Source organism: Lutra lutra, chromosome 12 (genome assembly GCF_902655055.1).
Source record: "Lutra lutra chromosome 12, mLutLut1.2, whole genome shotgun sequence".
Classification (NCBI taxonomy): Eukaryota; Metazoa; Chordata; class Mammalia; order Carnivora; family Mustelidae; genus Lutra; species Lutra lutra.
The window spans coordinates 71,909,713-71,933,230 of NC_062289.1; the positions used below are offsets into that span (position 1 = coordinate 71,909,713).

Consider the following 23,518-nt stretch of genomic DNA (forward strand, 5'->3'; position numbering starts at 1 on the left):
TTCAGACGGGACTGGTTATTAAACTATGATACATGCATATAACAGAGTATTATGTCGGTGTTAAAAGAATCCATGAGTGGGACGCCTGGGTGGCTCAGTTGGTTGGACGACTGCCTTTGGCTCGGGTCGTGATCCTGGAGTCCCGGGATCGAGTCCCGCATCGGGCTCCCGGCTCCGCGGGGAGTCCGCTTCTCTCTCTGACCTTCTCCTCGCTCATGCTCTCTCTCACTGTCTCTCTCTCAAATAAATGAATAAAATCTTTAAAAAAAAAAAAAAAGAATCCATGAGCTTCTGTGTGATATGAAAAAAAAATTGAAGACACAGTCAATGAAGAAGATCAAGGTGCAGAACAGCATTATAGTTGATTCAGTTCACTTTTTAAAGGGTATCTATAATGTATGTGTTTTTAAAGAGCATATAAGAAAAACAGTTGATAAGACTGATAAAACCAAAATCTGATTCTTTTAAAATATCAGTAAAATCTATACACTTCTAGCCAGACCAAGGAAGAAAAAAAAAGGCATAACCAAGTAGCAATATCAGCAATGAAAGAGGGTCATCACTGTGGACATTAAAGGATAAGAAGGAAATATTATAAACAACTGTGTCCACGGATTCAATGACTTAGAGATGAAATAAATCCTTGAGATACAAAGCCACTGCAAGTTAGTAAAAAATAAATAAAAAACCCGAATAGTGTTTTAGGGAAATTGATTTTATAGTTAAACGTATTTAAGGAAACTCAGGGCTCAGAAGGATCTGCTGACAAATTCTACCAAACACTTAAGGAAGAAATGCTATCAATTCTACCCAGACTCTGCCAGAAAATTAAAGAGGAGGGAATATTCCCCAGTTTATTTTAAGGCCAGAATTACCTGATACCAGAACCAGGAAAAGACATTACAAAACAAATGACAAAGAAAAATCCTATATACCGATATTTCTCATGAACAAAGACACAAAAATCCTCAAAAAGAAGTATCAAATATAATCCAACAGTACATAAAAAGGGTAAGGCATCTTGAATAACTGAAGTTTATTCCAGAAATGCAAGGTTGGCTTAACATTCAAATATCCACCAATGAAAGACAACCTAATTAAAAAATTAGGATTTGAGGGGCACCTGGGTAGCTCAGTTAAGTGTCTGACTCTTGACCGGGCTCAGGTCTTAATCTAATGGTCGCAATCCATGCTGGGTGTGGAGCCTGCTTTAAGGAAAAAAAAAATGGAAAACAAGGGATTTGAAAATAAGTAAATAAATAAATAATAAAGGAAAATAAAATTTTAAAAATGGGCTTTGAACAGACAAGGTTCTGAAGAAAATGGCCAATAAACACATGAAAAAATGCTCAGTATCATTTGTTGTCAGAAGAAGAAAAGAGTAAGTGTGGGTAAGGATGCAGAAAAACTGGACCCTTCATCCTAGTGGGAATATAAAATAGCACAGCTGCTGTTAAAAAAAACAGTTTGGCAGTTATTACAGAACTCAGCAATCCCACCCTAGGTATACGCCCAAGAAAAATGAAAGCACGTGTCTACATGAAAATATGTGTATGAATGTTTATTGCATGGTACCGTTACTCGTGGTAGCCAAAAAGTGAAAACAACCTAAACGTCCATCAGCGGATGAGGACTACAGAGGAAGGACCCAGGACAATGTCAGCACCCTGACCACATCTCCGCCCTACCCCCACCATGGAACAGTTAAGGAAGCCGCAGTCCACTGGGGCTAAGGGCAAACTGTCTACAGTGGGCCCGGAGTGAGAACGCTTCCCCCTGATCCCCAGCACACCACACTGCTCAAAAGGACTGACTGATGACAGCTTGGAGACACAGCGGCTCATAGCATCTTATACCTGCTGAATCGGTTCCTTAATCACATTACTCACTTAACGTGCTGACTATGTGTGCCAGCTACCATGTGGGGTGCTGGGGACATAAGCAGCAGTCTGTAAGAATCACTATGTCCCCAAGCCTCATTCTCCAGCCAACATCAACCCAGAACTCCAGTCAGCACCACTTCTCGGGGTTCCTAGTTTCTCTCCTGTCTCAGCTGCCCACTCCGTCCTAACTGCCGGTCACCTGTCCTGCTGTGTCTTACCTGCATTCCAGACAACTCTTCTCTTGACCACACCTGCATCTTTGCCTAGAAAATTGCCCCAAAGTATAAAAACGGTGGTGAATATCTTTGGAAAGCTTTCCCTGAAATATCTCAAGTAGGGAAGCAGGGGAGGATTAAAACCTCAAACAAACCAGATCTTGTTATATTTAAATTTTAATTACTTTCCCTTTGCCAGGCAAAGAAAGAGAAAGGGGATAAAGCCTTAAACTTTCAGTTGGTGGAGCAAGTGTGATTTGTATGCAGTGGTTGTTGATGTGTGCAGAATTCAGAGGCTAAGAGTGTGTGCTGTAATCCTAACTGCCTGAGTTCTAACAAGCCTGGCTCTGCCAGTTGTTAGCAGCGTGGCCCAGGGTGTAACCTCTCGAGACAGTTTTCTCATATGTAAAATGGGAATAATTATAACATCACCCTGATAAGCTGCCAGACTTGATCAACAAGGTATCAAAATGTATTACAAGGTACTTAAGGCAGCATGGTACTGGTAAGAGGGAAAAATTGTTCCGTGAAAGGAGAGAGCATCCCAAAAAGACCCAGGCATATGCTAAATGTAGTAGAGCAGTGGGTAAAAAAGGGACTGCTCAATAAACAGTACTAGACCAAAGAATTGACTATATGGAGAAAATGAAATTAACCACATATTTCACATCCTATCCAGAAATCAGTTCTGGATGTATTAAACACTTCATTGTGAAAATTTTAAACTTTTAAGAAGAAAATATAGAAAAATATGTTATCTCTAGACAGAAACCTAAGACTGAATTTATCATAAGACTGGTAAATTCAACCATATTAAAATTAAGGAATGTCTTAAAAAATTAAATTAAATTAAATTGAAGAGTGTCTATTGACAGTGTGGTAATGGCATAATGATATACATATAGATCAGTGGGACACAACTAAGAATCCAAAAACAAACCCTTACATTTAGGGCCAGATGATTTTTAATAAGGATGCTAAGACAATTAAACAGAGAAAAGAATAGTGCTTTCGGGGTGTCTGGGTGGCTCAGTCGGTTAAGTGACCATCTGCTTTTGGCTCAGGTCAAGATCTCAAGGTCTTTGGATCGAGCCCCGCAGGGGGCTCCCGGCTCAGCGGGGCGCCTGCTTCTCCCTCTCCCTCTGCCATTCCCCCTGCTTGTGCCTGCTCTCTCTTTCAAGTAAATAAGTAATATCTTTTTAAAAAGAGAAAGAAAAGAATAGTGTTTTCAGTAGATGATGCTGGAAAACATCTAAAAGAATCAAGTCGGACCCCTTCCTCACATCCACAAGAACTAACTCAAAATGGATCATACCCCTAAATGTTAAGAGCTAAAAGTATAAAATTCGTAGAAGAAAAGATAGAAATTCATCCTCATGAGTTTGGGTTAGGCAGTGGATTCCTAGATATGACACCAAAAGCACAAGTGACAAAAGAAAAAAAAATAGATAAACCAGACACTAACAAAATTAAAAACTTCTGTGCTACAAATGATACCATTAAGAGAGGGGGAAGACAACCCCCAGAATGGGAGGAAACATTTGCGAATGATTTATCTGATAAAAGACATCCAGAACACACAAAGCAATAAGAAGCAAATAACTTAAATAAAACATGGGCAAAGGATTAGAATAGACATTTCTCCAAAGAAGATACACAAACAGCCAGTAAGTACGGGGGGAAATGCCCAACATTCTTGGTCATTAGGAAAATGAAAATCAAAGCCATAACGAGATACCACTTCACACCCACTAAGATGGCAATAATAATAATCAGAAAGTGACAAGTGTTGGCAAAGATATGGGGAAACTGCACCCCCAAGACACTGCTGCCCGTGGTAATGTAAAATGATACAGTTGCTATGCAACAGAGTTTGGCAGTGCCTTTAAACATTAAACTGTATAACCCAGCAATATGACCATGTGCCCCAGCAATCCCACTTGTAGAAATGGAAACTTACAACCACACAGAAACGTATATACTAATATTCACAGCAGGATCATTCATGAGAGTCAAAAAAGGAGAACTAGTACAAATGCCCATCATCTGTACTTTGATGAACAGATAAAATAAAATGTGGTATAACCACACAACGAAATATTATATGGTGATAAAAAGGAACGAAGTACTGATACGTGCAACATGGATTAATCTTAAAACATTATGCTAAGTGCAGACCCAAAAATATATGACATCTATCTGACATATCCAGGATAAGCAAATCTAGAGAGACAAAAAGTAGGTCAGTGGTTGCTTAGGGTTGGTAGAGGGAGGAAGGATAGGGAATGACTGCTATGATTTCCTTTAGGAGGGACAAAAATATTCTATAATTAGATTATGATGATGGTTGCATACTCGTGACTATACTAAAAAATTGAATTATACACTTTCTATGAGTGACTTTTATGGTATATGAATATTTCAATAAAGCTATTTAAAAGTGTATTCATCAGAAGACATCATAAACAAGATGATATAAAAATATAGACCAAATGCTTATCACTGACGGTAAGCATCCAGGTCATATAAGGAGCTCCTACCAATTCATAAGGACAAACCATCAACAGAAAAGTGCGTTTCACATAAGAAGAAATATATACTCCCCAATAAAACCCTCCCACTATTTTGATATCAAGATAATGCCATTTTAGGGTCATCAGAATTGCAAGAATATACATCACAATACCCAACAATGTAGTTAAATCTTAGAAATATAATGTTGAAAGAGAAAAAAACAGGTCCTAAAGATGCACACAATCTGATTAAAATTATTTGTGATTATCTCTGTGCAATAGAATTAAAGATACTTTTTATTTTCTTCTAAGTGCCTTTTCTTTCCTAAATTTTCTACACTGGGCATGACTTATCTTTGTAATCTGGAAAATACGTCAAAAATTATTTTAACAGCCAAATGGCAATAGTTTGGTACTCATCCTCTGATCTCTATCTAGCAGTGGATGGCTGGCTCCGTGGAGTCCCAACTGTGCCAACTGTGTGTCTCCAGGCCTCAGCTTCCTCGTCTTTACCATAGAGGTTGGGTAAATCCCCCACAAGCTCCAAACTCTATGTAATTCATTGGGAGAATGCAGGAGGTGCATTCCAGAAGTTGCCCCCCAAGTCCCCTGCAGAATGCCACTACTCAGAACACACACCAGGGCTCACACACCCTCTTTCTGTGGAAATCCATTTGTTCCACTCAGAACGCCACCATGTTTCAGAGCCCCTGTGAAGTTAACACTCCCTCCCCTCTGCCCCTTCACCTCTGAATCCTCTGCTGTTTGGTGGGGGACCACCAGGACTGGGATCAGGGAGGCAGCCTGGCAGGTGCAACTAGCTACTGATTTTCAGCAGCTCTCTGGGAGGGCGCACGGCTATTGGCTACTGTCAGTCAAGGGCAGCGGGAGCGGGGTTCCATTCAGAAGCCCATCCACATCTGGATCTGGAACCTCTGCAACTGGAATGAGCCCTGGGGAAGCTGAAGGGTGGATTCAGCACAGTCAGGGAAGCCACTTCCCGGGGGGAGAGGGGTCACAGGCACAGGACCTGTGCAGTCACACAGGCCCCTAAGTCAGAAGGACCCCAGGCTTGGTTTGATGTTCAGCTGTCTCCCTCTTGAAATTCTTAATGATTTTTAAACAAGGGGTCCCTACAGCTTATGCAGCAGATCGTCCTGGGGGAGGACAGTTCCAAGGACCATTTCTCAGAACCTCATCCACCGAGCAAAGGAGGGCACTGCCAGGGTCCTAGGAAGTCCTGTCTGGCTTGGGTTCTAGCCACGTCCAACATAAACAACAACATTTAACATGCTTCCCCTTGGGTTTCCACATGAGGGCAGGAAAAGGTGTAGCAGATGACCCACAGAAGGGTCACCAAGTAATAACCAAAGTGGCTGGTGGCCCATGGGTGGGGGGTGGGGGTGTGGTTCATCCTTTCTGGTTAGTCAAGTGCAACCAAAAACACTAACGAGGTCCAATTTTATGCCTGGTTAAAAAATACTCCTCAGAGGGCGCCTGGGTGGCTCAGTGGGTTAAGCCTCAGCCTTCGGCTCAGGTCATGATCCCGGGGTCTTGGGATTGAGCGAGCTCTGCATCGGGCTCTCTGCTCAGTAGGGAGCCTGCTTCCCCCGCCTTCTCTCTGTCTGCCTCTCTTCCTACTTGTGCTCTCTCTCTCCCTCTCTCTCTCTCTCTCTCTCTCTCTGTCAAATAAATAAATAAAATCTTTAAAAAAAAAAAAAAAGAAAGAAAAATTCTCCTCAGAACGATGGAAGGCTAGTGTAGGGCAGGTGGGAGAGAAGATGCCCTCAGCCCTGTGAGCGTCACGGACCAGAACACTTCGGCCAAGGGCCATGGAGCGCCAAAGGGAAACCTTCATATTCTCTAGCTCAGCTATCACACTCCTGGGAATTTGTCCCGGGAAAGAGACACCAGAGAAAAATTTTACATGCCAAAGATGCTCAAGCAGCAGTTCGGCTCCAGTGACAATCTGGGAAGAAGCGAAATGCCTAACAGAAGGAAAAGGCGTTCCACAGCCATTCAACAGATGCATATTAAGCCTGTGGTAACGTGGGAAAGTGTTTATGATGTAACAGCCGCGTGAAAATGGTACTTTTTTTTTTTTTTTTTTGGTCTCTCGGTGATGTAAAACGGATGTTCACATAAAGGAAAAACACTGGCTAAAAATAGAGACCTGAAAACAGGGGCGTGAGGGGTAATGGAGTTATGGAAACACCAGGATCTTGAACATCTGGAACTGTTACCTTAAATGGTAAGCAACCCTTAAAAATAATGAATGGGTAGGGTGCAGAGGCTGGGCCGAGATGAAGCTCAGTGTGGCCAAGAACAAAGTGTACGCGTGTGGGTGTGCGCGTGTGGGTGTGTGTTTTAGGGCGAGGTGAGGAGTGGGTTTGTGGGGGCAGGACTTCATCAGGCAGAAGGGCAGCTACCAAATGGTCAATGAGCCGAGAGTCACGCTCTCCAGAGGCACCCCCCTCTGGCCAAACTCCACTGCTTCTGACATAAAAATACCCTGGGCAGAGGCTGGGACCCAGGGGCCTTTGATGACTGTCTGTTCTAGCCTCTCAGGGAAAACATTTTTCCACTAACCAGCTCCTGCCTATGGCCTTGAGGACATGGGACACACCAAAGAGCTGTCCATGTGCGGAACCCCCCCGCCCCCCAGTCTGTGGCCTTCTTCGACCTCACCACTCATCAAGTCTGCGCAGCTCTGATTAATGAAGTTGTGCGTCAGGTGTCATTATTCTGCACACATGTCAGAGGAAAGCAGGACATAAAAGGAAAATTTATCTTTGGGGCGACTGGGTGGCTCAGTAGGTTAAAGCCTCTGCCTTCGGCTCAGGTCATGATCCCAGGGTCCTGGGATCGAGCCCCACATCGGGCTCTCTGCTCATCGGGGATCCTGCTTTCCCCTCTCTCTCTCTCTGCCTGCCTCTCTGTCTACTTGTGATCTCTCTCTGTCAAATAAATAAATAAAATATTTTTTTTTAAAAGGGAAATTTTATCTTTGGCAGCCTGAAGCCCATGACTTCATCTTTATTCATAATGTTCATCTATTTGATCAGCGGGTCTGAGCTGATTGGCACTTTACAGGAAAACTGGCCAGCGGAGGAAAAACTTGTTTCTGCAGAGGGCAGTGCCATCTGCTGTAGGACTGCCCTCAGCAGTCACCTCTCTTGGCGTGGCACCCAGGTAGCCCTCTTTCTCTCTTTGCCTAGAGGCAACAGAGATCGCTGTATAATCCTCACGGCCAGCCAATCGTTGCTCCTAGTATGTGTTTATATTAACAGGACTGCTGCATCTGGTTGGGCAGGTTACTCACTGCACAAGCACAGGCAGCACCTTTCGCAAGGAACACTGTAGATTTGTTTTCATTATAACAGCAGCTGAAAGCAAAGAGTGTTGCTCTAACAAACTTACTATTTACAGCAGGTTCAGGATCAGTGTAAGTAAAAGGTCTTGAGGAAGGGGTGCCCTTTACTAAAGCGGACTCACTGCGGCTCTGCACACCAACCTGTGAACAATCAGTGAACTAGCTCCCTAGAGAGCCCACTACATTCTCCAGGCCCCCTGGGGCCACCAGTGGCACCAGAACCCTGGCTGTGGCAGCCCAGGGCCTGTCACAGCCTTGTCACCTCCATGCTGCCAATACTCTCTTCACTGACATGCTGCTATTCGAGGGTGCAGCCATGAGCGCCAGGCAGCTGCTATTCTCTCCTGTCCTCCAAGTAGAGGTCACTTATGTTCATGACTCTCTGTCCTCTCGCAGTCCTCAAATCCAGCACAGCGGTCCACTTGCCACCCGGGGCCTCAGAGCTGGCACAGGCAGGAAGCCCATTGGTGGACACGGGCCTCCGCACAGCCAATCAGAACCACAGCGAAAGCCTGCTCCGCCCACCTTCCTCCCCTTTCCTTCCCACCTCCTGCCTTCAGCTCTCCACTCTCCCGACCTGACCCGATGGCCTGCTTCCCCACCTACACACACAATGACACCCACACTCTCCCCCATGTGCAGCCCTCCTCAGTGCCCCCAACGTGTTGCTCTCTCCACCTGGGATGCCCGTGCCTGCAGCCCATCTAAAACCCACCCCTTAGCTGCCTGCCCACAGCGGGCCCTCCATGCAGGGCTCCCTGCCTACCTACATCTCACCTCACTGTCCCCTGGCATCCTCTTTCCTCAGAGCTCATTGGCTCCTGAGAGCCTCAGGCTGTGTGAATATTCTCAGATATTCTCTACAGAGCATGACCTCCTGTGTTCTAGTCTGGCCAACCAGGGCCATGCCCCTTGTCCATTCCCTCCCTAAGGAACAGGTGTGGCAGATCAGAAAGATTCAGGCCAGGCTCCACCATGCCTAGTCCCTCCGGGCTGGATTTCTGTCACCTGGCTGTGGACATGGTGTGCCCCACACAGCTACTGGGACAGTCCTTAGCACAGAGTGAACGGCCAGCCAGATTTTCTGCTCCATAGAAAAGACAAATTCTTCTGTCTCGTCTTAACCATTAACTGCTTGAGCCCCCAGACTCACCCACTGTGGCTTCTCCTCAGGCCATCCGTGTTCAGAGTCCCACAGATTCTCAGTCTATACCGCTCCCTTGCGGGCCTTCCCCTGCCCCTTGACCCTCCATCCACAGACACGTTGGTATGTGCCAGCACTCAGACTGTGCAGGCTCTGAGTCCTGCTTAAGCCTGTGATCTGAGGAAAGTCCTTTAGCCTCAGTTTCCCCACCTGTAGAATGATACAGTACAATGATACAATAATCATCTTATTTGCTACCACTGATTAAGCCCCCTTGTGTGTACTGAGAGCTTCACATTCCCCCTGACTTTAAGCCTCCCAAAATAATAGTAATAATGATGAGTAGCTACCATGTGCCAGGAAGGGGCAGCCAGGGAGGGGGGGGGGGCTCTCATACAGATTGCTCACCGCCCCCATCCCACGGGCATGCAGACAGAGGCTCCCCCAAAGTAACATCTATGAGAGAATGTCCTGCTCCCATGCATTGCACCAAGTAATGGTGACCACTCATGAGGCCAGATGTCCTTCCCAGAGAGGACAGAAATGGGGTCAGTGCTGCCCTAAAGCCTCCTTTCTAGAAGCCATACTCCACCTCCAGAGCTAGCAGAGCTCACGGCCTTTCCTGCCCACCTGTCCTTTGAGAGCCAACCCATCAGTGAGGCCTTCCTCCACCTCTCGCCTGTCTCGCTTCACTCAAACCTAAGTGAGCACCTGCCTTTCCCCAGCCTCCTCCTGTCCACCCATCCTCCAACACCCATCTGGGCGTCACCTCCTCCAGGAAGTTCTTTTTTTTTTTTTTTTTAAAGATTTTATTTATTTATTCGACAGAGAGAGAGATCACAAGTAGGCAGAGAGGCAGGCAGAGAGAGAGAGAAGGAAGCAGGCTCCCTGCTGAGCAGAGAGCCCGATGCGATGCGGGGCTCTATCCCAGGACTCTGAGATCACCACCTGAGCCGAAGGCAGCGGCTTAATCCACTGAGCCACCCAGGCGCCCCCTCCAGGAAGTTCTTTATGATCTCTCACGTTCCCCTTGCTCACACCTCTGAGCTTCCCAGTTTTTCCAGGGGAGCCACCGCCATACATAGTGGCACTAGAAGGGACAGAGAAGGACTGATTCCACTCGCTGCTGCAATCTTGAGTCGAGAGAGTTTGTTGCTTGTGGAACAGCAACTGGCAAAAGTGCTACGTGCTGGGGAGTGGGGGGCACATCACACACAAACCTAGGCTTCACCTCTGGGTGCTTATAGCCTCTGAGGAGGGCAAGACTTGCACTCGACAATCCAGGTCCACTGCAGAAGGGAGGTCCAGAGAGGTCTGAGGGGAGAAGTTACCTCAAGCCTTGAGGGGTTTGGGAAAACTTCAGGAGGAACTGGGATGGGCACGGGACCTCAAAGGATGATTTTGATTAACATGTGAGGGATGAGCAAGGACATTCAGCTGAGTGGGCAGAGCAGAGTGTGAGGCTGGACTGGGTGAGCAGTGAGGCCATGCCCAGTGAGGTCACGGATGCTAATCTTGGGGCACTGCACTGGGGGACCATTCTGTACCTACACAGAAAGTGGTCAGAATGGAGAGCTGGTCCCTTACTTCATGCCTCAGTCCTTCTTCCCAAGGACCCCAGCAGACACCTGGGAACACAACGAAGGGGAACACAAGATCGGACACGCTGACATGCCCCAAAATGAACACAAAAGAACCCCACCTGTGACTTTCTTAAGGACACCACATCCGACAGCAATTCTCAGCTGATGTTCCATGAAGCCCCTTCTCTGAGAGTGGTACCTGTCCTAGGCCTCAAAGATGTAAAAACAAACAAACCAACAAACACTCCTCCACAAAACCAGAGACCCAGGCGTTCATATCATAGCCACACAGAAGCTGGAGCACGCGTGCCATCGAGTCTGCTGGGAGCCTGAGCAGAAACACCTAACCTGCTTGGTCCCACACAGCTGACCTTGATGGATCTTGTTCCCGATCCCCTCCTGTTTCCGTGACACAACCTCCATCTCCACTGTGCAAACATGGCCCATCAGAGCTGGTCTCAAGACATGGAAGCTGGCTCATGGGTATGCAGGGGAGCCGCAAATGGGAAAGCGGTGACCTCAGCAGTGCCGTGGGCAGGGCCACCTGGCTCGGACCTCTAGTGAGTCTACCTTGCCAGGGCAGGGGGTCCCTATTTTGTACTCTTTCAGAACTTTACATTCTGAAAACATGTCCAAGTCCTATATACAACTGTGTACATGCGTGCATACGCACAAACCAACAGCTGATTCGGTAGAGCTTACGAGCGACCCTGAATGAGCATTTCCCCATCTGTGGGGTCCCAGCCCTGTTTGAAGCATGGACTGATCGATTAGTAGGCATGGAGACATATTATCTCATTTTGACCTCCCAGCCTCCTTGCCAGGTAAGTAGGTTTCGCAGCATCTTTTAGACAAGAAAATTGCCATCAAAAAGGCGAAGAAGCTAGCTGAGGTTCAGGCAAGCATTGGGGATGTGGTTTGAACAGGCCATTCCCCAAGGAGGAGCGGCCTCCTGTCAAGGACTCCCCAGGGCTCCTCTTCACATGCTCGGGCCTGAGAGCAAGACAGACACCAGCCCTTCGAAACTCACTCCTCCTCTGTCATGTACCAAGGTGGGAACCACCGAGGCCCACAGTGGGACAGGGACTTGCCCGTGGTGACACAACCCAGCAGCAAAGGCAGGATAGATACTCAGGCCCCCCAGCACCCTGGATGTTGTCCTGTCACCTACATGATCACCACCTGGATCTCGGCCCCTAGTCCTCAGGGTAGGCTGTGTGCCCGGCTGGCTCTTCGACTTGCACGATTTCACTAGCACCCTTTTCTAAGGGGAAATGGGTCTGGAGTGGCCTCTCATTGCAATACCTTTCAATGTGTCAGAAACAAGACGGTTGGTCTCACCTCGTCTGCAAGTTGGGGAGGAGAGCCCCGTGGCCGTGCCTGCCACACCCATAATGTAAGGGCCCTCGAGGCATGCCCCTCCCAGAAGAGCCCGCTCACCAGGCCTCCCAAAGGCCTCATCTCGGCTTTCCTCACTCTGCTCTTTGTAGTTGGCCAGAATCATCGTGCCCACAGAAATGTTCTGTTTGGCCTCGAGGGGCACCAGAGGGGACACCCTCTGCAGTCTGCCTCCGGGACATCCGACATTGGGGCTGAAACCTGGCTGCTCTTGACCGTGGTGCCGGCTCCTGGGCTGTGGGAGGAGGCACCCACTGCTCCAGGCCCTATGCTAAGCACGGTGCCCCCCACCTCTCACAATAGCCTCAGCTCCTCGTCCCCAGACCGACCCATTGTGGAGAGTGGAACAGTCACAAGAAGGTAAGACAGAAGGCCTCGCCTGGAGAGGTCTAGGAATCAAAGAGGTTACTATGTCATCAGCCCTGAGTTTGAACTTCCGGACAAAAATGAACACCCTCGGGGCGCCTCGATGGCTCAGTCAGTGAGGCATCTGACTCTTGGTTTTGGCTCAGGTCATGATTTCGTGGTTGTGGAATCGAGCCCCGTGATAGGCTCTGCGCTCAGTGGGGAGCCTGCTTCAGATTCTTTCTCCCTCTCTCTCTGCCCCTCCCTGCTCTGGCACGCACGTGCGTTCTCTCCCTCTCTCTCAAATAAATAAATAAAACCTTGTCCCCCAAATGAGCATCCTCTCACAACCAAGCAGAAAGCAAGTGGATACCAGGCCCAATGCTCCCTGCCAGCAGCAAATGTTCTAGAGAATGGCAACCAAGAAAATCATCAGGCAGGCCAATAGAAAAATAATTAACACCTAACCGTACATTCTTTTTTTCTTCTTAGATTAACTCCAAAATTCACCCTCAGAATAAATTCGGCCAAAACGTTAACAGGAACATTTAGACTTTTCATTAAGAGCATAACCGCATTAGAAAGGACACTCCATCTAAAATTAAATTTGGAAATCAAAACCAATCTAAAACCAGAAGACATACTTTATACAAAATTCACTGTCAGTTTCTGTAAAGCATTCTCAAGACGGGACCACAGCATCAGCTCCCACGAAAAGAAATCTCAAATGTTTGTAATTACAAACACTCTGAGACTTCAGATGGTGTTTTCAGGAGGACATGCATGATTAAACCTGACTCCAGGGCTGAGGCCTGGAGTCCACAACTTGGAAGATGTCTGCCCTACACCAGGGCCTCATGAAGCCGTTAGTGTGACCAGTCAGCAAAATTAATTACAAGGCTTGTTACAGATCAGAGGGAGTTAATTCCTAAAAGGAGCTCTTTCTAATGAATTTGTGTTAAGCAAATTTAACTGCGTCTGTATCTTCTAGGCCTACAGAGTCGAAGAATCCTATTTGTTCTCCAGAGTCTCAAACTCTAACAGAAACAATAAGGTAAACTGCAAGTTTCACTCGTGCAAAATCTCCAATAATGCAAATTTCAAGCATCAGGAATTGCAGGCAGAAACTTAAACGGTTTGCAAGATTTCAACCTTAACAACAGCTGCTGAGGAAGGAAGGGCTCTTAGGTGCATGCCTGCCCAGCCCCCTTGTCCAGCCCCCTTGTCCAGACCCTTGTCCAGACCACCGCCTGGGGGTGCACCCTCAAGGCAGGTCCTTGCTTAAACCCAGGCGGCCACTTACACTGAATCTCCTGATCTGTCACAGCTTGCTCAAAGGGCAAAGAGTAGTTGTTTGGGTCATGCACTGAGCACAGCTGCCCCCACGGTGGTGGGGGCGGGGGACAGGACGAGGTTCTTGTGGACAGAGCAGCAATTCTGCCAGTGTCCCAAGCCAACTCTGGGGAAGGAAGGATAGGTGGGTGGATTAAACAGGTACCTCCTCTTCCTGCCCCTTATTTCCAGAAAGCTCTGGATTATATTTTGTTTCCTTTTTGCAGGGGTTAATCAGATGGATGGGTCTCTAGCTACAGCCCTCTCTCCAAAACGCCCCGCGCCAGATGCGAGTCCGGAGAGCACACGTTGGCGGGGTACCGCGACAGGGGTTTCCTGAGGCTCCCGCGGTCCCCACGCCGCGAGGGAGTGACATCAGAGGCTCGCGTGGACTGATCATGCAGCAAGCCCGGCTCCAGCGGACGTGCGCAGGGGAGCTCGGCCTCTGGGCGGAAGCCCGGCAGCACTAACCCTTCTTAAATTTATTCAGGCAGCCGGAGCTGCAGAAGGAGCGCACGGAGGCCGACTCCCAGCAGCCGCGTCCCTTCATTCCCGCGGCGGGGCGGCCCCCGAGCAGCCGGACGCTACATGGCGCCGGGCCCAGGGTCTCCCACGGACGCTCGCACAGCTCGGCGGGCCTCCCGGCGGAGGCGGCGGGTGCTAGCGGTCCCGGCGCCGCGTTACCACAATGCACCACTGCTGCCGGCCCGCCGGGTGCACGAGCCCGTTAACCCCGTCGGCGCCACGGGAGCCTAGCGGAGCTCGAGCTGCGGCCGCCCCCTCTCTTCTCTCAGGAGGGCTGCCCTCACCCGCACGCTCCTTGCTTGTCCGTGCGACCCCCAGGGGACCCAGGTGGGACCCAGGTGTCCGGCGGGCTCCTCAGTTAAACGTCACATGTTAACGACAAAATGAGAGTGAAGGTGTCGCCTCCTGCAGTAGCGGGATTGGCGGTGCTTTATTTCAAAGGGAAAGATGCCCTTGAGAGCTAAGTGGCACGTGGGAAATGGGGTTGGCCCAGAGCCTGACGATGATTCCAGGAAATCGGGGTCACCTCTGAGCCCTGGTCACCCTCTGATTCCCCTGTGGCGCCTGGTGTGCCCGGTGCACCTGTGTCTGAGCGCCTGCTGACACCTATACACCGTCCTGGAAGGAGGCAAGGAGCGGGGCCCCAGGGAGTCCAGCTACCACTGCTACGACAGGACTGCTGGCGCCTGGGGACCACATCTGTCTCTGCCAGGCCTCTCTGAACACAGTTTACCTGTCCAGCTGCCTGCAGGAGTTCTCCGCGGTATGTGTGATGGGCATCACCATCCCAGCTGTCCAAATCTGAGCTCCCAATGGCCCCCTAGACCTGTGTCCTTACCCTTCCCCCAGTCCTCCCCACTTCAGCTAAGGGGCAGCACGGACCTTCCAGTTGCTCAGGACAGAAACCTGGAGACCCTTACTCCCAGGTCTCTTAGATCCACCTCCTGCTGGTCAGCACACCATGACAAGTTCTACTAGAATACAGACAGGATCCCTTCTCTTCCCCCCACCCCCATGCTGCCACCCAGGCCGGACCCAGCATCATCTTCCCTGTGGACTCTGCTAGAACCTCCCAGCAGGTCTCCGGCTGCCACCCAGGGCCCCCCATGGCTTACACTTCATACAACAGCCAAGAGATCCTGCTCTCAGACTCTGTCATACATCCACTCAGTGGTCTCTAAGCCCCCACAGACATACCCCTCCTGTTCCCCTTTCCCCCTCGGCTCCAGCCACACTCACAACGTGGCTTGCACAGACAGCTGCTGGAAGACAGTCCAAACCCAGGCTGGCCCTGCTTCTTGGCCCTGGCCCCCACCTTCCTCCGCCCTGTTCAGGTCTTGTTTTTCCCACTGGCTGACAAACTCTGGGCCCTGGGACGAGGCTTTGGGCCCTGCTCCACCCCTGACAAAGCCCTCCCCAACACCACCTCTTCACAGGAGTTCAGTCAAGGGAATTTATCAAATGAATCAAGTTTCACCAATTTAAAGGTTTTCAAATATAGCATGAAGCTCCTGTTAAAATAAACTCAGGGAGATGCTGCTGGGTCAATAATTCCCTCTAGGCCTTTGAAGCGACTGAGTATTTCCTCCACCTAGGGAATTAATCTAGAACAATTGGGTTAGATTTACTGGCCCAGGGGATGTAAGGCATTTAGCCACTCTGGGCCTTGATTTTTTTACTACAAAATGAAGAGCATAATAATAATGCAAATAGCAACCAGTGGAGTGCTGACTCAATGCCAAGTGCTGGGCTTAAAGCTTTACCCACATTTCTTGCAGTGCCTCATTTAATCCCCACTGGATAGCCTCTGGTAAGTTCCACCAACATCCTCTTTTACAGACAAACAAACTAAGGCTCTGAGGTAAACGGACTTGCCTAGGGTCACCTGGCTTGGACCCAGCCTCTTTTGTCTGACCTTGGAGACAGACTCTCAACCACGTCCTGTGGGGCCCCTTAAGCACAATACTGCTCCCCAAGCTCCCAGAGGCCTCATAAGGAAAAGTGGGGTGAGACCGGAACGGTGACCTGAGTGCTCTGGGAAATGTTCATAAACACACAGGTAATTTTTAAAGGATTTGCACATGGAAGAATAATACCCAGGATATTTAACCAGCCACTCTGAACATCATGGACCTTGGAAGCTGGAAGCATCTTTTGAATGCGGAGATGTGCCCGCCATCTCACAGCGGAGGAGGGGAGGGCAGAGCGGCTGAGAACCTTCACGCCCATCCTCACAGTGAGTGGATGCTGGACTCTCAGCCCCTGCTTCCTTTTTCCCCTTCCCCTCACCTACAGCTGCAAAGAGGAAGAGCTGGGAACAACACACACCCGGGGAGGAAACGAAAATAGTGAAGAGAAACAGGAAAGGAAAGTCATGCGGTATTATGAAGGCAAACACACACGTTTTCTCCTTTTCTCCATAATTGTTTCATGCTATAACTCACATCAAACAATTATGAGACCCTGCTCACGTGGAATACTTCAAAAATCTACCATCTAGCTTCGCAGGCAGCCAAAGAGTGCTGCTTTGTCCTTAAAGGAGAGGACACATTACCTGAAATGTCTTAGTTGACCCAGCAGCGGAATCACCAAGAGAGAGCATCAGATGACCGACAGGTAGTTCCAGCAGCTCTCCTGGCTACCCTGAGGCCTGTCAAAGTTTCCTTTCTGTCCGTGTGTGTGTGACAGTGAGGCTGAACCCCAGCCTGCTCCTGTCCCCCATCCTGAACAGCTCCAAGTGGACAGCCTCCAACACCCTACATATGATGTCCTAAAATCAAATGAACTAACTCTGTGACCTTCCTGAGATCCACTCGCCCCAAATACCCTACAGTGACAATCCTGGAGGTAACTGCAACCCTCCCTCTAGGCTATAGCTGACCCTACATCAAGGCCACTGTCTTTGGTCACTTCTGAGTTTTTGGATTCCCTTCAGGTCTATGGTGACATTTTCCTTGTCACATCCCCTCTGGGCTGCTGCTGCTGCTGCAACAGCCTCCCTAGAGGCTGGCCTCCCCACTTCCACTTGCTACCAAAACATTGTTATGCAGGCTCTGCTTCCAGTATGTTCCCTGTTTTGCTCATTAATATGGTATGCACAGGCACTCAATTAAGATTCACACAGGCATGTGTGTGTGGGGTAACTGGGTGTATGGTTGCCCATCCCAGTCCTGGAGGCAACAGAGAAACAGGTCCCGGGAAACTGTTATGAGGCATCAGGTGGAGTGGGGGAACATGTGGTAGCTCAGAACCACAAACACACATCCACACCTTCCAGCCCAGATGGTGGGCCCCTGGGGATTCATCACAAATGAACGATGGGAAAGGAACACAAAACTCTGCATCCAGTGCCATTTGTTGTAAAAACTGGCACGCAACCTAAGACCCTAACAGCAGGCAAATGCTTATTTCATCAACTTCACGGAATAGCACAGAGCCATCAGCCTTATGTATGTGATGACTCTGCAGAAATAAGAAACTGTGCTTAAAAAGAAAATGCTGAGGAAGAAGGCAAAACATGTAATATATTTATAATTGTGGGGAAACTGTCCATACCCAGAAATGTTAAAATACTAGAATTACAGGTGAATTTCTTCCAGTCTGGGCTCCCAAAATGCCTCAGGCTTCTTTCTTTCCTGGGACCTAACTTGCCCTCTGGTAGGTGTTCCTATTAACTTGTCCATCTCCCACACAGACAGCAAACTCCTCAAAGGCAGAGAGTGTGTTCTTTTCTTACCATTCCCAGTCTCTTGGGTGGCCCAGCGTATGGTAGACACAGAATGAATGAATGAGCACAGGAATAAACAGATAAATTAATTCATTGATAAACTGATCAATGAAAGCCACTTTATCAGGAGCCCTATTTGGCCCAACCTACAAAACCCACACCACCTTCTTACCTTCCTAAGCTTCCCATCACCACCCTTCTCCTCCCACCCCACAACCCCTCACAGATTGCATTTCTTATGCACACCATCACGCAGCCCCTTCTCCTCTGCACCTCTGCCCTTGACCAGACTTTGACTGGACCACACAGAGGTGAACACAGACTGGGGAGGTCCACAAGGACAAGATCTAATGGTGGCTTCCTGACCTGAATTGGCCACAGCCTTCCACTGCTGTGGGTCTGAGAGACATTTGAAGGACCCTCTGGGCCTCAGGCTCATCACTAATGAGGGGCTCAGGCCCACAGCAGAAAAGGTACTGACCTTTGTGTTGTCTGGATGTCTGCAGGACATACAAGTTCCTTGAGCAGTTATCTTAAGAATGAAGCACTTTAAAACATCAGCGTTCTAAGAATAGCCACGCATAGATGCTGACTGCTATCATCATTAATAAATCAGTGTGCACCAAAGCCAAAGAATTAATTTGAGAGCAATTTATGATAATATGTTGCTAGGCAATTAAAGTAAACTTCTGAGGGGGAAAATTTTCAATTTATTGTTGATTATTTCAGATCAGATAGATGGAATAGGGGGAGTTTGAAAAACGGCAAACACGAAACAGATTTCACTGGGGATGGTGCCTGGCCTGACTCTGCCTGCAGTGCCTTCTGCTACCGGGAGCAGCCCCAGAGGTCCCCTCCCTGGAAGCTGAGTCTGGTGGGCTTTGTTCTAGAGTGAGCCAGGGGCTACACTGTAGTGTTTGGAAGGAGAGGCCTGCCTGAGGACCAGGTCTCCTAGAGGACCCCATGGAGAACTGGGGTCAGGTCCCACCAGGCAGCTCTGGAGATGCTGGCCTCTTCTTAGCCCTTTCTGTTCCCAGAAGTGGCTGACCCAGCTGGCCCATTCAATCACTTCTACTAGTTATTGACCAAAAGGCCTTTTGCTTGTTGAGGGCCTAAATGTCACTTTGACTAACAAATCCCTCACAATGTGAGAGAGCTGGGATTCCCAAGGGATTACTACCCATTTATTTGTCTGGTCAAGTATTCCTTTTTTAAAAAATTCCTTTTAAAGAAAGTGACAACAGAAACCACTGAAAATACAAATCTACTGCAGAATGTTCCTCCTCCTTTCTTGGCCATTGAAAAAATACAAATTAAAGCCTTGAGGTAGGTACCCTTTTAAGTATATTAAAATGGCCCCAAATGCATTTAATTATTAACACCAAATGCAAGTGAGATGACAGCGAAGCTGGCATACTCATTCATTGTTGGTGGCACAGAACATCAGTACACTCATTCCAGAAACAGATTTTACAGCTCATTGAGGTGCTGTGATGATGTTGCTTCCTTTAACTCAGTAATCTGACTTCTGGGAATTTTCCCTCAGGAAATAATTCAAGAGACACGAAGAGCATTCAGTCCAAGGACACTCATTGCATCATTATCGGTAATGGCATAAAGGGGATCCTCAGATGCACAAAAATCAGAGGATAATTCAAAACATTAGAGTGCATCAGCTTGGTGGAATAGTACACAGTCATTAAAATGATCATTATAAAGATAGAGAGACTGTTAGTTATAATGTGGGGTGAAAAAGATGGAGCCCGAAGGCCAGGTGTAATATGGCCAAAGATGTGAGACACGGGCATATGTGCAGGGTGGGGAAGAGAAGGTAATGAGCAAAATCAAAAAACAGTTTTGCGAGGCTGTGGGATTACTGGGGAGTTACACATATTCCAAATGCTCTTTATCTTATTTTTTCAGCATACTTTCCCACATATTTCCCACTTCATCCACATATATATTCCACATATTTTTCCACAACAACAACAAAAATTGAGCAAGATACATTCAGTAAACGGATTATTGCAAACCCATTCCCAAGGGGCCCAAGGAAGTACAGAAGAGTCAGCTGGGAGTAGGGGCCCTGCTCAGGGAGTGTCGGGTGTGAGGCAATGGGATGGCTGGAGAATAGGAAGGGACCAGTGAACGGGAGGTCAAGGCAGTGGAGCCAAAGCAGCATCAGATGTGTGGGTCTGAGCCCAGAGCTGCAACCCGCTCCCTGGGTGATAGGAAGCAAGTCCAAGAGCCTCTCAGCCTGATTCTCATCCAGGCACAGGACTGGCTCCTTTAGGGGCTGAATTGTGTCCCCTCCCCGCCTCCAAATTCATATGTGGAGGTTCAAACCCCCAGTGACACAAAATATGACAATATTTGGAGACAGAGCCTTTGAAGAGGTGACTAAGGTAAAATGAGGCCCCTGTTCCATATGACTGGTGTCTTTACAAGAGGAGGAGGGCAGGACACAGACACACGCAGACCAAGGGATGACCACTGAGGAGACCAGGAGAAGGCAACCATGTATGAGCCACGGAGAGAGGCCTCAGAAGAAACCAAACTTGAGACACTACAATCTCAGAACTGTGAGAAAGCACATTTCTGGGGCACCTGGGTGGCTCAGTCAGTTAAGTGGCTGCCTTCAGCTCAGGTCGTTGATCCTGGGGTCCTGGGATTGAGCCCCATCAGGCTCCCTGCTCTACGGAGAGCCTACTTCTCCTTCTGCCTCTGCCCCTCTCTCTCTGTCTCCAATGAATAAATAAATAAAATATTTTTAAAAAAAGAAGAAGAAGAAAAAAGAAGATGCATTTCTGTTGCTTAAGCCACCCAGTCTCCAGTATTTTGGGGCAGCTCCAGCAAACAAATATACCTCCCTTTGCAGAGCCCCAAAGACAACATCACCGGCACAGGGAAGGCACCCAAAAGACATCTGGGAAAAGTGAACCAGGCCAGAGGCAGGGGCTTGGTGCCCTGAAAACCACTGCCCCAGACAAGGCCTGTGCTGGGTCTCAGTGTCCATCAATGACTTAGTTTCACTGTGAAGTTCAGAACGACTATGAAGTCCTGCAAGACAGCCTCTCCTGTGGTTCCCATGGTAGCTGGGATGAGGTTGGGAAGGACAGACAGCGCTGTACATAGCTGGCAAAATGAGATTTTAGTGAAGTTGAGGGGTTTTTTGCAAAGTCAAAGAGCAAGCACAGACCAAGAAGGGTCAAGGAGGCAACATCTTAAGCCTCCAAACTCCACTTCTCCCCACTAAGAAATAAGGCTCTGATTGATCCTACAACGTGAATGTTTAGAAGGTCCATAGTACTACAGCTACCATAAATCGAGTTAAAAGATAAGCAACACAGAAAATGCTTGGAAAATAAACAACGGACAAAGGAGAGATAACTGCAACTCACAATGAGCTCCTACAAATCAGCATAAAAGCACAAACATCTAAATGGTAAAATGGCAATAAATACGAACATACAAGTCACAAAATGTGCATGATCGGTCAACAAACAGAAGTATACTCAGTCTCTACTGGTAATAAAGGAAAGGCAAAACAGAGCAAAGAAATGCCTTGTCATTCACCCATCAGAGCAACAAAGCGTAACAAGAATGATGGGGTAGCTTCCATTGACAATCCACACTACCGGGAGATATAAATTTATGCCCTGTTTTTGGCTGACGATTTGATAGTGTCTGTGGCTATCCATCATGGGTATCCTCCTCTAGTCTAGCAATTCTACTCCTAGGAATCTATACACACGTGCATTACTTTGCACGCACAAGCAGGACTGCTACAGCACTCCGTTAAATAAAAATGTGAAGAACCTAACCATCCCTTGAGAGGGAAATGATTAAATAAATTATGATACACTTTAGAATTCTATGCCATTATTTTAAAATGAGCTAAGTCTATTTGTGTCGACATGTAAAGATCTCTAAAATATATTCATAAGGGAAAAAGCAAGCTGCTTATCAATATCCACGATACAATCTCATTTCCATATATGTAAGTGCGTGTGTGGGGGGGGTGTACTTACATGGCTTTGTAAAAGCATGGGGAAAGATCTGGAAAAGTATCACTGCTAACCAATGGGTGTGTACGTTTCCTAGGAGGGAGGTAATGAAAGTCCTATATTACGTCTATATTACGTCCTATATTTTAGAGTCTTTAAAATACTTTACAAGTGTGGGGACGCCTGGGTGGCTCAGTTGGTTAAGCAGCTGCCTTCAGCTCAGGTCATGATCCCAGCGTCCTGGGATCGAGTCCCGCATCGGGCTCCTTGCTCGTCAGGGAACCTGCTTCTCCCTCTGCCTCTGCCTGCCATTCTGTCTGCCTGTGCTCGCTCTCTCTCCCTCGCTCTCTCTGACAAATAAATAAATAAAATCTTTAAAATACTTTACAAGTGTGCATTTCCCAACAAATGCCATCTCTCAACAAATTATAGTTGGTAAGAGTGTGCTGGGATCAGCTCCTGCTCATGTTGAAACCTGAGACCCTACCAAAGGCTCTCTAATGGTGGAAGGTCAGGCAAGAAGGCGGGTGAATAATGAAGGAGTTGGAGGGCAGGAAAGGCCAGAGGTCACATCAGAGAAGCCACCACACATCAGGGCACACAGACCAACCTGGCAGGCAGCAATCAGAGAGGGGCTGGATCATTTGACGCACCCGTGGCACAATCCCCATGAGGCGGAGGAGCAGAGCCGCCCATGGTGACGGGCCCTGCAAAGAATGGACACAGCTGCAACCAGGTGCAGGAGGCGAAAGGCTTAGGCACCTGTCAAGCGGCCAGGAGGCGGCCTCACCCCACCCTCAGCCACCAGGCTATTGGCAGATGCTCAAGGCTGGGGACACCAGTGACCTTGAGAGTAGTGGAGGTGGCTCAGGGGCGAGGCTCAGGACAGGTCACCACGTGGATGTCCAGGCATCCACCTGCGCTCACCTCACCAGGGCTGCTCTGGGTGGCAGGGTCCAGAGAGGTGTCAGGAGAAGTGCCAGAAAAGGAGAGAGGATGTTAGAGGCAAGTGTCAACCAAAGACACAGGGAAGAAATGACAGATACACGGCTGCTCTAAAGAGTCATCCTGAAATGCAGCAGCCCCATTGGATGCCCTCTCTAGTGCCTGCACTGTGGCAGGCATTAGTCATGCCAATGGCCTCTTCCTGAAACTCCCTGCTTCCCAGCCCTGTAGCCACACCCCCCACTGTCCTCCGACCTCCTCTCTCGTGGCTCCCAGGCCCCAGTCAGTCTTCACTCCCATGTTCTTCCCACTCCCTGCTGGATGGGGCACAAGTGATGGTGCCCTTGCCCATGGCTCATTGTCTGGTCTCCCTGTTCGTGTTTCTCCCTCTGTACCATTGCTGTGGCCCTCCCCTTCAAGCTCCAGATCTCCAAGACCACCAGAAGTCTCCCACATCAACCTGTCCCCCACTGAGACCAGTATCCTTCCTCTACTCCCTCATGACCCCCTTTCCCCCTCCAGACAATT

The 23,518-nt window shown here is 48.4% G+C and overlaps 1 protein-coding gene across 4 annotated transcripts in view; it reads right to left on the minus strand.

Moving 5' to 3' along the window:
- Positions 1 to 23,518, minus strand: part of OSBP2 (oxysterol binding protein 2) — a 160,165-nt gene that overhangs the window by 51,943 nt on the left and 84,704 nt on the right. The window contains exon 1 of one of the 4 annotated variants that reach the window (XM_047697772.1): positions 14,258 to 14,422. The exons of the other annotated variants lie outside the window; for them this stretch is intronic. Coding sequence (XP_047553728.1) covers positions 14,258 to 14,336 — 79 coding nt within the window. The 5' untranslated portion in view covers positions 14,337 to 14,422. Of the gene's footprint in view, positions 1 to 14,257; positions 14,423 to 23,518 lie in introns of those variants that run through there. 4 annotated transcript variants of the gene reach the window in all.